Raw genomic sequence first — 17,726 nt, forward strand, 5'->3', positions numbered from 1 at the left:
TTGACAAAGACTGGTGGTTGAATTAGTGCATGGAAAGTGTTAAAATACAAGCATTTGAAATACCCTAGGGTGTCTACTTTTCAAAAATATATGGTTTGATAGGGGTAAATTCCATTGACCAGCTTCAGAAATGTCCCAAATAGGACATGGGTGCATGATGACCGATGTGAAAATTCCAAGTTGAAAAACTGGAATGCGCTTCCTAAAATTAAGGCCTTTTAGCCCCCAGAGAACCCGACACACCTATACATGGGTGGTATCACTGTACTCAGGAGATGTTGTTGAACACATATTGAGGGTTTTTTTGGTAGTAACACATAACAGGAACTGAGAATCCATGCCTAAAATACAATGTGTGTGAAAAATAACACAAAATAATGACTACCCAAAAGTTTGACAAAGACTGGTGGTTGAATTAGTGCATGGAAAGTGTTAAAATACAAGCATTTGAAATACCCTAGGGTGTCTACTTTTCAAAAATATATGGTTTGATGGGGGTAAATTCCATTGACCAGCTTCAGAAATGTCCCAAATAGGACATGGGTGCATGATGACCGATGTGAAAATTCCAAGTTGAAAAACTGGAATGCGCTTCCTAAAATTAAGGCCTTTTAGCCCCCAGAGAACCCGACACACCTATACATGGGTGGTATCACTGTACTCAGGAGATGTTGTTGAACACATATTGAGGGGTTTTTTGGTAGTAACACATAACAGGAACTGAGAATCCATGCCTAAAGTACAATGTGTGTGAAAAATAACACAAAATAATGACTACCCAAAAGTTTGACAAAGACTGGTGGTTGAATTAGTGCATGGAAAGTGTTAAAATACAAGCATTTGAAATACCCTAGGGTGTCTACTTTTCAAAAATATATGGTTTGATGGGGGTAAATTCCATTGACCAGCTTCAGAAATGTCCCAAATAGGACATGGGTGCATGATGACCGATGTGAAAATTCCAAGTTGAAAAACTGGAATGCGCTTCCTAAAATTAAGGCCTTTTAGCCCCCAGAGAACCCGACACACCTATACATGGGTGGTATCACTGTACTCAGGAGATGTTGTTGAACACATATTGAGGTTTTTTTTGGTAGTAACACATAACAGAAACTGAGAATCCATGCCTAAAGTACAATGTGTGTGAAAAATAACACAAAATAATGACTACCCAAAAGTTTGACAAAGACTGGTGGTTGAATTAGTGCATGGAAAGTGTTAAAATACAAGCATTTGAAATACCCTAGGGTGTCTACTTTTCAAAAATATATGGTTTGATGGGGGTAAATTCCATTGACCAGCTTCAGAAATGTCCCAAATAGGACATGGGTGCATGATGACCGATGTGAAAATTCCAAGTTGAAAAACTGCAATGCACTTCCTAAAATTAAGGCCTTTTAGCCCCCAGAGAACCCGACACACCTATACATGGGTGGTATCACTGTACTCAGGAGATGTTGTTGAACACATATTGAGGGTTTTTTTTGGTAGTAACACATAACAGGAACTGAGAATCCATGCCTAAAGTACAATGTGTGTGAAAAATAACACAAAATAATGACTACCCAAAAGTTTGACAAAGACTGGTGGTTGAATTAGTGCATGGAAAGTGTTAAAATACAAGCATTTGAAATACCCTAGGGTGTCTACTTTTCAAAAATATATGGTTTGATGGGGGTAAATTCCATTGACCAGCTTCAGAAATGTCCCAAATAGGACATGGGTGCATGATGACCGATGTGAAAATTCCAAGTTGAAAAACTGGAATGCGCTTCCTAAAATTAAGGCCTTTTAGCCCCCAGAGAACCCGACACACCTATACATGGGTGGTATCACTGTACTCAGGAGATGTTGTTGAACACATATTGAGGGTTTTTTTGGTAGTAACACATAACAGGAAGTGAGAATCCATGCCTAAAGTACAATGTGTGTGAAAAATAACACAAAATAATGACTACCCAAAAGTTTGACAAAGACTGGTGGTTGAATTAGTGCATGGAAAGTGTTAAAATACAAGCATTTGAAATACCCTAGGGTGTCTACTTTTCAAAAATATATGGTTTGATGGGGGTAAATTCCATTGACCAGCTTCAGAAATGTCCCAAATAGGACATGGGTGCATGATGACCGATGTGAAAATTCCAAGTTGAAAAACTGGAATGCGCTCCCTAAAAATAAGAGCTTTTAGCCCCCCGAGAACCCGACACACCTATACATGGGTGGTATCACTGTACCCAGGAGATGCTGCTGAAGACATATGAGGGTGTTATTTGGCAGTAACCCTTAATATTATCAGTAAATGTATTCTTAAATTGCTATTTTGTCAAAAAATCTAATTATTTTCCCCCCCCCCCCAAACTTTGGCATAGATTGGTGGTAAAATGGTTGCATTAAAAAAGTCAAAATACCCCAAGTTTAATACCTTAGGTTGTCTTCTTTTAAAAAATATATACATTTGAAGGGTTATTCAGGGATTCATGACAGATATTGGTGTTACAATGTAACTATCGCCAATTTTGAAAAAACATGGTTTTGAAATAGCAAAGTGCTACTTGTACTTATTGCCCTATAACTTGCAAAAAAAGCAAAGAACATGTAAACATTGGGTATTTATAAACTCAGGACAAAATTTAGAAACTGTTTAGCATTGGTATTTTATGGTGGTTGTAGATGTGTAAGAAATTTTGGGGCTCAAAGTTAGAAAAAGTGCATTTTGTTTCATTTTTTCCTCATATTTTATATTTTTTTTTATAGTAAATTATAAGATATGATGAAAATAATCATATCTTTAGAAAGTCCATTTAATGGCGAGAAAAACAGTATATAATATGTGTGGGTACAGTAAATGAGTAAGAGGAAAATTACAGTTAAACACAAACATTGCAGAAATGCAAAAATAGCCTTGGTCCCAGATGGTCAACAAATTGAAAAGTGGTCTGGTCACTAAGGGGTTAAAAGATTGTAGTGAGAATCAAACTGTAGCATGTATCACACTCAAGGCTAGATTAGAAGTGTGTAAACTTCAGTAAAAGTAAGCTTTTTACACCATCAGGTATATATATATGTGATAATGTAATAAATATATATATATATGAATAGATATACAACATATATATATATATATATATATATATATATATATATATATATATATATATATGTTGTATATCTATTCATATATATATTTATTTCATTATCACATATATGTGAAGAACATAGGAATCTAGAATATGAGTAACATGCTTCGTGTTTTGTGCAGTATTATAGAAACTGTAATATATATATATATATATATATATATAAATATAAATATTCTATTGAATATTTAGCCATTTTTACAGTATTTATAATAATTTGTAATAATTATTAATATCTTATATTTAGTATTTCAAAAACATGCCTTAAGATAACTCAGTTTTCAGTTTTTCACCGTGTTAGATCTAAAGCACGAAACCGGAAGCGTGTTACGCATATTTTACATTCCTATGTCCTTCTCATATAATTTTTTGTATTATTATTATATATATATATATATAAGCTGCACCCAGGTGGTAAAACGCCATAGAACAGGCTAACAATTGTATTGAGCCAGTTGTTCGTTCCTGTGAGTGCACTTCTTTCTGTATATATATATATGTATATATATATATATATATATATATATATATATATATATATATGTGTGTGATATTGGTAATGTAATATCTATCTATCTATCTATCTATCTATCTATCTATCTATCTATCTATCTATATATATATATATATATATATATATATATATATATATATTAGACCCAAATGGTATCAGCTACCAGGGTGTCAGGAAAAATTAATTAATCCAGTAAACAAAGTATTTGCACTCACTAAGCTTGTGATAAAAAGAGCTTTATATTGTGATGTTTCGGGGGCAGTAACCCCTTCTTCAGACCTATATATATATACCTATATATCTATAGGAATAGATATACAGGTATAGGTATATACAAGTCTAAATAGAAATATGTATTTGACATATTCCAGTATGTGAAGAACATTGGAATGTTAAATGATTATAGTAAATAACAGTAAAACACATAATTAAACATTATTATTTAGACACACACACACAAATATATATGTATAATTCTACAGTTCTACAAAAGTAATATGACAATAGTTATGTTTATTTTTTTTTAATTGCCATCATTCACAAAGATATAGCAAATATTAATCTGTTCATTACTTCTAACATCAAGAGATATTTGTTATTGCAAAGTATTGAATGCGTAAAAGTCATTATAATCAGTAATGTGTGGTATACTAGCTAAATACAATTTGGGATTTTAGTCTAATTGAATTAGTTTAATTGGACATGGGGATAAAGAAATCAGGCTTAAAATTACTAAAACAGAATGCAAAAGGAGAATTTTCTTCATGACAATATGTAATCCAGGATCATACGGATTACTGTCTACTAGTAGAAATGTTAAAAAATAACCTTAACTGAGTATTTAGAGCTTGGCTTCAGCAAAGCTCCAGGAAACATTGCTTGAATGAATTCCAGTGTACCAGATCTTTGTTAAAGTGGATATACAGTTGCAGGGAATTTGTATCAAGTATGATAGGGATAACTGCTAGATTCATCTGTATTGTACAAAAGGAATTAACAGCTAAAGTATTGTCACTGGATATATTTTACCAAAAGTTCTTTGTGTACATTGAATGATCTGCCTAATAATGAACAATTCTATGTTTTTGTACATGTTTCCATGGCTGGCAATTTCAAGAATGTGTATATATATATATATATATATATATATATATATATACATACACTTACAAATAATAATATTAATAATAATGATGATAATAATAATAATAAAACTACAAAAGTGATATAAAGGTTAAAAACATAATAATGAAGTCTCATTAAATAATTAAAATAATGTGGACTAAAGCTGAATAAATAGAAGTAGCCATGCCATGATTACCTGTATTTAGGATGAGATGATGGTTTTTAATGCCAGGCTACAGGTTTTACATAAAAGTGAAAACAATTGTTTTCTTTTTTCTAAAAAAAATATTTTCACAAATGGCACTAATTTAACAGTAAAATTATATAGTTTATATACTGTATTATCTGTCATAGAAATCACAGGTTGCAAACTTTATATCATATTTATAGGAATAAGGAACTTGAAGAAACCATTCCTTTATACTAGGTTGTGACATAACTCTTGTATTCAAAAATGTCCATTACTTGCCTCCTTCCTGACATTGGGGTCAATCACAATTCTTTAGAAAAGGTTATTAAATGATTACAAAATATCTCCATACAAATAACTTTTCTTATGGTTTGTGATTGACCCATTGTTTGGTAAATGTTGTTGACACATTATTTTTATGATTGTTAGCCTAAAGTATTCCCACATTTGGATTGCAAACAGATCATGAAGTACTGTGGTATGCTTGCTTTTTCTTTTTTGATAAAGTTATTGACAAACATTTAATTTCTTTATCTTATAAGGTCTTATTCGACTACAAGAGCTTATCAAGGCACCTTCCCGATACAACTTGAAACTTAAAATCCGTCAGCTCCCTCTTGATACAAAGGATGCCAAGCCATTACTGAAAGAAATGAAGCGAGGCAAAGAATTCCATGTAATCTTTGACTGCAGTCACGACATGGCAGCTGGCATACTAAAGCAGGTAACTCAATGTTTATTGTCTTCAGGCTAGAGTATTAATTCAGGGAAACTAACTAGCTAACTAACTAACTAATTAACAACATTTCAAACCTTTAATTGTTGTACAACACATGCTAAAATGAAAGTAAAATACCATATTCATAATAATAAGTATATAATAATAGATTAGACTTATTCACAGAATATGTATTTATTCAGTATGATTACCCTAGCCAACATTATTTAAAATAAGCCATCTATATAAGCTTAATGTTGGAAGGTATATTATTAAATTTAAACAAGTTATGAGCACTTAGCACAAATAGCCCAGCTCATGGTAACCTCATAGCCATCATGATTACTTTTTTAGTTTTGTATTTTAGAAAATCTATTACACAGTAAGAGGAGCCATTAATAATAACTAATACTAAAAATCTACTAATAAAAAGGCTGACTAATTGCAGGTGTATTTAATGGTCCATTAAGATCTAACAAAGATCTGTCCTGTTAGAGGTACTTGAGGACTAAATTTGAGAAACACTGCCTTAATTTACAGTCCTAATATTCCCTAAAATAAGATCAATGTTTTTAGATATTTGTCTTAATTATGTCACTCATGAAAATGAAGACATTTTTCCTACTGCTCTTAAAAGGTATAAGAGCCCAAATAGCCCTCTTTTAACATACTTATATGCCTTCATTTTTTAGGTGTTTGTGGCATATGTTGTCATTAGGGCAAAGATATCTTTCCATTTATTGTACAAGTCTAAAATACTGGTCAGAGAATGGAGATGCAATGAAGCCCACTGTGTTTAATTCCCTACTAATGGTACTTCATTGTTTAATTAAACTGTCCAAGAACACCATGTCCAAAGGTACTAGTTGGTTGTACCTCTAAAAAGTGAGATGTTTGTCATAGTCAGAGACTAGGGGCTGTCACTAATGAGTAATTTATAACTCCACAATGTTAAATTAAAATTACACTATACATTACAAAGATCCGAGGCTGGATTGCAAAAAGGTTATATGTTACAGCTCTGGAATAAATTTAATGACTGCTCCCTAAAACTAGACCCAATATTATCACCAATACCACCAAGATCTTGTCAACTCTATAATTATATTTCTCATTACCAAGCAGTGATTTTACCTAAACTTGATTAAAAGTAAAACATTGATAATATTACTTTGACCTCCTTGCCAGCAAATGAGACACATAGTAGATTAAACATTTTGGCTTCCAGAAAAACAGATATGTATTTTAATTCCTTTTAATTCCTAATGACAAACAGAACAGTGGTTGTACTTGCATTGGCTGTGAGAAACACATAAATATAACACAAGAAGCTGTGTAATGTGCTCACAAAGAATAATGAACTTAGGAACTATAACTGATACAACCCCCCATGATCCTCTTTATATTTATCATAGGGCTTACACATATGTAAGTACATAAATAATTAAAATAAAGAAACCATTTCAAATTGTGAACACTTAAATAACTCCCCTGATGATAGAGTAAGAAATATCTGGACACAGAGTTTATGTTTTTACCAGTGGTTATAGGGATGTATTAGAGGTGCATAATAAGAATCCTTAATGGTGTCAAACACCTTATACCTGCAATCCATGGCAATCTTTACATTTAGCTAAGTAGTCACCTTTAATTAATACAAATAATGATTCTAGTAATAAAAAAGTTCAGGGATGAATATAATTTAAATAAATGATGTTGTTATAATACATCTTTATTTGTAGTTTTCTGTTTAGAGAAATTTAGTATGTATGAGAGGCAATTGTATTTTAAAATAATTGTTCATTTATTGTTTGAGAATGCATTTTATACATTTTTTAATTGCTTGTAAATACCTTTATATATTCAGCTGATTATTTATGATACTATATGTTTTCTAAGAAATTAAACTGTTGTGTAGACACCTTAATTGTATCTTTAAAATACAAGAGTACTTAAAATAGCTGTAAAGGTTGCACATAACTAAAACAATTTACTTACAAAATGTACACAATCTATGGTTAAAAAGCATTGCTTTAAGCTCTCTAACGTGCATTATTTATAAAGTTATTAATATTGCAGTTTCCTGGCAGCAAGCAACTTTCATTTAACTTTATTGTCAGCTAAAAAACGTATCAGTTAGCAGAATGCTGAACTATTGTTTACACTATTTTTATTTTATCGCTTATTTTGCCAGACACCTTCTAATAAAATGTAAAGACATTAAGAGTAAATAAGTAAGTAAAATTTAAAGACATTGGGATTTGTTATTAATAAAAGCAGAAGTTTCCCTGAAAAAAAGGAAATTCATGTTTCAAAATTATTGTAAACCTGTCAACCCCATCATACTCCTCCTCTACTCAATTCATACTTTAGTTACTTATAGGGAAGCAAAATGAATCCCACATACATTTTTCCCATAATGACAAATACTAGTCTTTGCATTTTAAAATTTACTGAACTAAGAAAAAAGCAACTCTTTACATTTTTTTAATTAGCACATCAATCTGAACCCTATTTAGTTAGCAGCATCGTTATTGATGATCTTGCATTTCTATATTAAATCACTATTAAGTAGTTATATTTCCATTTTAATGTGCAAGATGTTTGTCAAGAATATAATTTAAGCCTTTATCATCCAAATCTTTTTTGGAATATAAAACTTGAACAACTCTTATAAAATGAAAATAAACATCTGATATAACATTTAAACACAGATTTAACATTTAGGACCACATTACAAGTGGAGTGCAAAAATATTAGTACTATTGTGTGTTAACATTACGTACATAGTAACATAGCAGATGAGTTTGAAAGAAGACCAAAGTCTATTAAGCTCGACCGATACAAAGCCTACCTAATTTACAATAAAGAAGCTGACAATTGAACTTACATTAAAAAGTTCAAAACCATATCTATTTAACACAAGCAATCATATCCCTGAATTCTGTTTTTAGCCAGAAATGTATCTACTCAATTTTTAAATATATCTAAGGTATTGACAATCACTACCTCCTTAGGCAAGGTTTTTCACAATTGAATTGTTCTTAACGTGGAAAAAACTTTAAATTCCTGTAGATTAAATCTGCCTTCCTCTATCCTTAAATTGTGACCTCTTGTCAGCGCTTATGCTAACTCTGTATACAGGCCTTGAATATGTTTATATAAAGTAATTATATCAACTGTCAAGTACTTTTTTCTAGAGTAAACAGACCCAATATGGCTAACTTCTCTTCATAGTTTAAATCCTCCATTCCTTATTAGTTTTATGGCCCATCTCTGAGCTTTTTCTAATTCTGCAATGTCCCCAGAACTGCACTCTATACTTACCAAGGGTTTATATATAGAGATAAATATGCTTTCTCCCCTTGAATCTATGCTTCTTTTAATACATAGTAGTACCTTATTATAGTAGTACCTTATTAGCCTTAGAAGCTGCTGCCTTTCATTGCACACTAATTTTTAGCTTGATATTGATAAGTGGCACTACAACAGCTTTACACCAGTCTTGGTTAAGAGCAGAGGTTTTGCTATGACAGTGCTAAGTTCCCTTAGAACCATTTGATGAACCCCATCTAGACCTGAATCTATATTTATCCAGATATTATCCAGTTATTTCCTGATATCATCTAGAGATAACCCAGTTATTGGTATGAGCTTGTAAGTTCTTGCTTATTTCAATGTCTCTCCCATTGGTTCTTCTCTTTTGTATACTGAAGGAAATAAATGGTTTAGCACCTCAGCCCTCCCCAAGTCACTGATAATGATTCTACCCTTCTAACATTTTTTATATTATATATTATTGGGGTAATAAAAGAAACAACAATGTACAAGCAGATGGCAGGTCATAAATTACATAATGATGCCATTATAGTTAAATACAATAAGACTAAATAGAACATAATTTTTCAAAAGAGTTACATATACAAACATAGAACCAGATTACAAGAGGCACGCTAAATATTTTTTTTCCTGTGCACGCTAACAGTTAGAGTTTGGATGGAGCTCGCTGTTTAAAAAAAACCTAACATTGATTGCTGTAAGTCCTACAGCACTAAATCCAAAGGTAGTTATGAATATTTTACATTACAACATTTTTCACATAGAAGAAAATGTTTTTTTTATTTTTAAATGTATCTTTTTATATACAGTGGGGCAAAAAAGTATTTAGTCAGCCACTAATTGTGCAAGTTCTCCCACTTAAGAAGATGAGAGAGGCCTGTAATTTTTATCATAGGTATACCTCAACTATAAGAGACAAAATGTGGAAACAAATCCATACAATCACTTTGTCTGATTTGGAAAGAATTTATTTGCATATTATGGTGGAAAATAAGTATTTGGTCACCTACAAACAAGCAAGATTTCTGGCTCTCACAGACCTGTATCTTCTTCTTTAGAGGCTCCTCTTCCTCCACTCATTACCTGTATTAATGGCACCTGTTTGAACTTGTTATCAGTATAAAAGACACCTGTCCACAATCTCAAACAGTCGCACTCCAAACTCCACTATGGTGAAGACCAAAGAGCTGTCGAAGGACACCAGAAACAAAATTGTAGACCTGCACAAGGCTGGGAAGACTGGATCTGCAATAGGCAAGCAGCTTGCTGTGAAGAAATCAACTGTGGGAGCAATAATTAGAAAATGGAAGACATACAAGACCACTGATAATCTCCCTCAATCTGGGGCTCCACGCAAGATCTCACCCTGTGGTGTCAAAATGATCACAAGAATGGTGAGCAAACATCTCAGAACCACACGGGGGGACCTAGTGAATGACCTGCAGAGAGGTGGGACCAAAGTAACAAAGGCTACCATCAGTAACACACTACGCTGCCAGGGACTCAGATCCTGCAGTGCCAGGCGTGTCCTACTGCTTAAGCTAGTACATGTCAGGGCCCATCTGAAGTATGCTATAGAGCATTTGGATGATCCAGAAGCGGATTGGGAGAATGTCATATGGTCAGATGAAACCAAAGTAGAACTGTTTGGTAGAAACACAACTCGTCGTGTTTGGAGGAGAGAGAATGCTGAGTTGCAACCAAAGAATACCATACCTACTGTGAAGCATGGGGGTGGCAACATCATGCTTTGGGGCTGTTTCTCTGCAAAGGGAACAGGACAACTGATCCGTGTACATGAAAGAATGAATGGGGCCATGTATCGTGAGATTTTGAGTGCAAGCCTCCTTCCATCAGCAAGGGCATTGAAGATGAAATGTGGCTGGGTCTTTAAGCATGACAATGATCCCAAACACACCACCCGGGCAACGAAAGAGTGGCTTCGTAAGAAGCATTTCAAGGTCCTGGAGTGGCCTAGCCAGTCTCCAGATCTCAACCCCATAGAAAACCTTTGGAGGGAGTTGAAAGTCTGTGTTGCCCAGAGACAGCCCCAAAACATCACTGCTCTAGAGGAGATCTACATGCAGGAATGGGCCGACATACCAGCAACAGTGTGTGGCAACCTTGTGAAGGCTTACAGAAAACGTTTGACCTCTGTCATTGCCAACAAAGGATATACAACAAAATATTGAGATGAACTTTTGTTATTGCCCAAATACTTATTTTCCACCATAATATGCAAATACATTTTTTCCAAATGAGACAATGTGATTGTCTGGATTTGTTTCCACATTTTGTCTCTCATAGTTGAGGTATACCTATGATGGAAATTACAGGCCTTTCTCATCTTCTTAAGTGGGAGAACTTGCACAATTGGTGGCTGACTAAATACTTTTTTTGTCCCACTGTATATATACAGTATATATGAGGATTTAAAAAAAATCTATCTCTACCTATATATATCTATATGAATAGATACAGTTATAGATATATACATATATATATATAGATATAAAATATCTATTTAAAAATACAAAGAACATTTTCTTCTAAGTGAAGAACATTGGAATGTTAAATATGTACTTAAAAATACAGTTAAAGACATAATAAAATATTTAAATTGTTTAGAAATGATTTAGCAAGTTTTAAGATACTTGAGTGGAAAGGATGCCAAAGTCTGTGTGTGCATTTGTATATATATATATATATATATATATATATTTAAATTTAATCTTTTCATATGCCATTTACCTTTTAAACCTTATAAAAAATGTATGGAAAATTAAGGAAAATGAACATGGCCACAATATTGCTTATTGTGTCCTTCCCTAATAATAGCATGCCACTTGTAATCTAGCCCATAGTTAACTAAAACCAAGTACCCATCCAGTTCTGCAAGAAGAGCCAGAAAATATATACTTAAATTTTCTTTCTTTTAAGCCTAACTGATGTCACTCTTGTACCTCTTCAAATATGTTAAGAAACATCTAATTAGTAGGAGGATATTGTATATATGAATATTTTTAATCCTCCTAGGTGTCAATATGTCACTTATGGACCTAGAACAACCAGTGAAACTTACAGGCAATGAGGAATCAACACAGGTCTAGGGGTCACTTTTGGACCCATGGTAACAAAAGACACACTTGCATAATGAGAAGATAATTATGCTTGTAGCAATACTTTTTAGAATTATAAAAGAGGACACTAACTATATTACTAGAAACAGTAGATAATCTTAGGGTGGACCATGTGAATCTCTTGGGGGGACAAGTTTAACCTTCTGCTAAGAATTATTTCCACCAAGAATAAGTGTTTTAGTACCCCTGCTTGCTGGTTCTGAGGCAAAATAGGCTCTCCTATGAGTTACGAGTCCAAGTAAATCTTTTCTGCTGAGTTTAGAAAGGTTAGTCTCCAATAACATTGCGTTATCCTGCTCATTATCGGTTCCCCATAACATTTTCTGAGGCCATTCACTGTGTCTGCATGCTTGGGTTTGTCTTATAATCCTATGCAATTGTTTTTTTATTTTCTGTTTGGCTAATCTGATTGCTCTTTTGCATGTTTTGTTACATCTTTTATATGTTGAGAATGATGAGTACATACTATTTTCTTTGGATAATTTAAATGCACTTCCTTTTTTTGCCTAATTTCTCGTAACACATTTGTATTTAGCCCCATCTGGAATGTGTTGATGTTTATATTTATTTAACAAAGGTTTAACAAGTTCGCCATGTATCCTCTCTGCTTTAATTTGAGAATAGTTTATCCCAATTTATGCTATTTAACAATTTCCTTAAATCATTGAATTTTCCTTTCTTAAAATTTAAATTCTATGGCATGCAATTTCAATCTTGACCATGTTATGATCACTGTTACCTAAACTTATATGGTATTATTTCTGTATTATTTGGTAGCACTAAATTCAGAATAACTTTAATTCTAGTTGACTTTTCTAATTATTGTAACATGAAGTTATCTTTGCACATATTTGAAAAATCTTTTCTCCCTTAGTTGTATTGCTTGTTTCATAGGCCCAATTTATTTGGTTTTTGCATAATCAGTTGAGGTTCTCCATGTCACTAGTGGAGGCTTGAAGCATGTATATAACAATATTCCCCCCCCCCCCCACACACACACACACAAACACACTATTTATTTCAAACCATAGTGTCTCTTCATTATCAACTGTATCATCCTAAATACCTTCCCTAATTATAGGTTTAAGGGCAGGTTTAATATTCAAATTTCTCCTCCCATTTTTTTATCCCATCCCTCCTAAATAAGGTATAATTGTCAAAGTTAACTGCTCAGTAATGTAAATCATTACAATAGGTTTCAGTTATGCTAATATCATATTCCTCTTCTGTTGCTGAGATCTCCAGCTCTACCATTTTACCAGTGAAGCTTCATGCATTTGTTGTCATCTATTTAATTTTCTTGTGCTTTCTGATGATACTTGCTGTTATTTCCTAAGTGTAGCTTTGAGATATTCACAGACTAATTTGTTAGTTTCATTATGTTTAAACTGGCCTTTCCCTTGTTTAAAAGATTCTCTAAATGAGCTTACATCCCCTTCACCAACACACCTGCACTCATGTAATTAAGGTGCAATCTATTCTTTTTTTTATTTTTTATTTTGTTTATTATCTTTTATTAGTTTTTACATATTTTTGATAACAACAACCAAAAACAGATTAGTGAAAAAGAATTTGAGTTATACATTACAATACATACTAGCGGCTAAATTACGAGTCTTGCATTATGAGTAAAAAAGCAGCGTTAAGCCTTATAACGCTGCTTTTTTACTACCACTGGTATTACAAGTCTTTTAGATTTAGGGGCACCACACACTTTTTTGGCCTTACCGCAAATCAACTTACGCAATTTGCGTATAGTCTATTTTCAATGGGACTTCCATAGCGCCAGTATTACGAGCTTGTCCTGGGAGGTCAAAAAGTGAGCGGTACACCTTATCCCGTCAAGATTCATACCGCATTTTAAAGTCAGTAGTTATGAGTTTTACACTACAAAGCTGTAGCATAAAACTCATAACTAAAGTGCTAAAAAGTACACTAACACCCATAAACTACCTATTAACCCTTAAACCGAAGCCCTCCCACATCGCAAACACTATAATAAACATATTAACCCCTAATCTGCCGCTCCTGACATCGCCGCCACTATAATAAACATATTAACCCCTACACTGCCGCACTCCCGCCTCGCAAACATTAGTCAAATATTATTAACCTCTAATCTGCTGCCACTAACATCGCCACCACTATATTAAATGTATTAACCCCTAAATCTAAGTCTAATCCTAACCCTAATACCCCCTAACTTAAATATAATTAAAATAAATCTAAATAAAACCTACTATTAATAACTAAATAATTCCTATTTAAAACTAAATATTTACCTGTAAAATAAACCATAAGCTAGCTACAATATAACTAGTAGCTATCTTATTTTTTATTTTAATTTTATTTTACAGGCAAGTTTGTATTTATTTTAACTAGGTAGAATAGTTACTAAATAGTTATTAACTATTTACTAACTACCTAGCTAAAATAAATACAAATTTACCTGTAAAATAAAACCTAACCTAAGTTACACTAACACCTAACACTACAATTACATAAATTCCCTAAATTAAATACAATTAACTAAATTCAATAAAATTAGCTAAATTAAATATAACAAAACACTAAATTACAGAAAATAAAAAACAAATAACAAGATCATTAAACTAATTATACCTGATTGGAACAGCCAATAGAATGTGAGCTCAATCCTATTGGCTGATTGGATCAGCCAATAGGATTGAAGTTCAATCCTATTGGCTGATTGCATCAGCCAATAGGATTTTTTCAACCTTAATTCTGATTGGCTGATAGAATTCTATCAGCCAATCAGAATCTAAGGGACACCATCTTGGATGATGTCACTTAAAGGTACCTTCATTCGTCGGGTAGTCGTCGTTGGAAGAGGATGCTCCGCGTCGGATGTCTTGAAGATGGACCCGCTCCGCGCCGGATGGATGAAGATAGAAGATGCCGTCTGGATGAAGAATTCTGCCCATCTAGAGGACCACTTTTCTCGGCTTGCATGAAGACTTCCCACGGCTTCATTGAGGTCTTCTTGCCGCTTCGATGAGGACTTCTCCCAGCTTTGTTGAGGATGGATGTCGGATCTTCAAAACTGTAAGTGGATCTTCAGGGGGTTAATGTTTTTTTTTTGTAATTTAGCTAATTTTATTGAATTTAGTTAATTTTATTTAATTTAGGAAATTTTTTTAATTGTAGGGTCAGGTTAGGTGTTAGTGTAACTTAGGTTAGGTTTTATTTTACAGGTCAATTTGTATTTATTTTAGCTAGGTAGTTATAAATTAGTTAATAACTATTTAGTAACTATTCTACCTAGTTAGCTACAATGTAACTATTAGTTATATTGTAGCTAGCTTAGGGTTTATTTTACAGGTAAGTATTTAGTTTTAAAAAGAAACAAAGTGGAGTTAACTACACAGCGCTAATCCCACAAATATCTAGTGTACTATTTACATACACCTCGTGTGACAATGTTATAGCATAAATGTATCAAACAATGATTCCTACAGAGAGCGCATTGCTACGATGTTTTGCTATAATTATTAGAAAGTAATTTATACGCTTATGATTTGTTAGCTATTATCTCAGTGTTACAGTTTCTGTAGTATAAAGAATTTAAAGTTCAAAATATGCTGAAGAAATCTTAAAACAGCAGTAGTATTCTGTCTTCCAATTCAACGTTCAATAATGCAGACATAGAATGGCAACAATCCCAAATGGCCTCACGGGCTACTCACATTAGGTGACCTCAATCGTATGAGGTAAGGAACAGGCGTTTTGGATGTATTAGAATTCTGCGCTGATCCTCTGGTAGCAGGCTTGTGATCCTGTGCGTTGTTTCAGATAGAATTATGGTTCATCAATTGGAGCCACAGTGAGAGGTATCTTTCAAATTTCTTCCCTCCTCAGGATCACCAATGCTGATGTCGGCAACAGTTCTTTGCCTCTTTAATAACTCCAATGTGATTCTTGTACTAAAGGCAGCTGTTCACAGCCGGATTTGTTGGGAGTTATTAAAGAGGCAAAGAACTGTTGCCGACATCAGCATTGGTGATCCTGAGGAGGGAAGAAATTTGAAAGATACCTCGCGCTGTGGCTCCAATTGATGAACCATAATTCTATCTGAAACAACGCACAGGATCACAAGTCTGCTACCAGAGGATCAGCGCAGAATTCTAATACATCCAAAACGCCTGTTCCTTACCTCATACGATTGAGGTCACCTAATGTGAGTAGCCCGTGAGGCCATTTGGGATTGTTGCCATTCTATGTCTGCATTATTGAACGTTGAATTGGAAGACAGAATACTACTGCTGTTTTAAGATTTCTTCAGCATATTTTGAACTTTAAATTCTTTATACTACAGAAACTGTAACACTGAGATAATAGCTAACAAATCATAAGCGTATAAATTACTTTCTAATAATTATAGCAAAACATCGTAGCAATGCGCTCTCTGTAGGAATCATTGTTTGATACATTTATGCTATAACATTGTCACACGAGGTGTATGTAAATAGTACACTAGATATTTGTGGGATTAGCGCTGTGTAGTTAACTCCACTTTGTTTCTTTTTATACCTATACGGTGTGATCACCTGCAAGGGTAGTGTGATCACACTCTCTTGTTTACTCCAGCAGCTTATCTCGTACAGGTGTTAATATTTTTTGCGCCTCCAGTGTGGCCCACACCTAGGTGTGGCTCACATTACGAAAACCCTTTACTTCTGACAGAAGTATTTAGTTTTAAATAGGAATTATTTAGGTAATGATAGTAATTTTATTTATATTTATTTTAATTATATTTAAAGGGACACTCAATCAAAATTAAACTTTCATTAATCAGATAGAGCATGCCATTTTAAACAACTTTCCAATTTACTTATATTAACTAAATGTGCACAGTCTTTTTATATTTAAACTTTTTGAGTCACCAGCTCCTACTGAGCATGTGCAAGAATAAGTGTGTATGCATTTGTGAATGGCTGATGGCTGTCACATGGTACGTGTATACTAGGGGAGAGACATCGCTGCTCACGGCATTGCTCGGACACACCCCTTTTCTTAAAATATCTAGACAGACGATCGGACTGCGAGGCCGACAAGGCCAACAAAGCAGTTTCCAGATGGTCTGTTGATGCTTTGAATATTGGGCCTAAGTGCTATACTATTGCAATGCTTTGCATTATTTAAACCATTAGTAATAGTTTTCAAAGCTTCTTAGTCACAGAGCCATAGTGGTGGCAAAAACTTTATGTCTTGGCAAAATTTAAAAAAGAACCAAAGTTTATCTAGGGACTTAAAAACTGGAATGTCTGGAATAATTACAGGTATACTACTAGAAGGATGCTAACATACATACAATTTTATTTAAAAAATCAGTATTATAAGAGAGACTCAGCGTTACTTTATAAATTAATGATTCCGTTAAATAATTTTATAGTATATTCAATAGACGTGCATTTGTATTCAGATGAATTTAAAACAAAATCATATTTGAGATTTCTTTGAGTGTTGATATAAACATGCTATATGTATAGTATAGTATGACAGTATATTTATTAATATGTTAATATTAATATATTTATTAAAT

The 17,726-nt window shown here is 33.3% G+C and overlaps 1 protein-coding gene across 1 annotated transcript in view; it reads left to right on the forward strand.

The window, feature by feature from the left end:
* Positions 1-17,726, forward strand: part of GRIK2 (glutamate ionotropic receptor kainate type subunit 2) — a 1,179,562-nt gene that overhangs the window by 466,615 nt on the left and 695,221 nt on the right. The window contains exon 4 of the mRNA XM_053710578.1: positions 5,509-5,690. Within this exon, the coding sequence (XP_053566553.1) occupies positions 5,509-5,690 (182 nt within the window). The remainder of the gene's footprint in view (positions 1-5,508; positions 5,691-17,726) is intronic.

This window comes from Bombina bombina, chromosome 4 (genome assembly GCF_027579735.1).
Source record: "Bombina bombina isolate aBomBom1 chromosome 4, aBomBom1.pri, whole genome shotgun sequence".
Classification (NCBI taxonomy): Eukaryota; Metazoa; Chordata; class Amphibia; order Anura; family Bombinatoridae; genus Bombina; species Bombina bombina.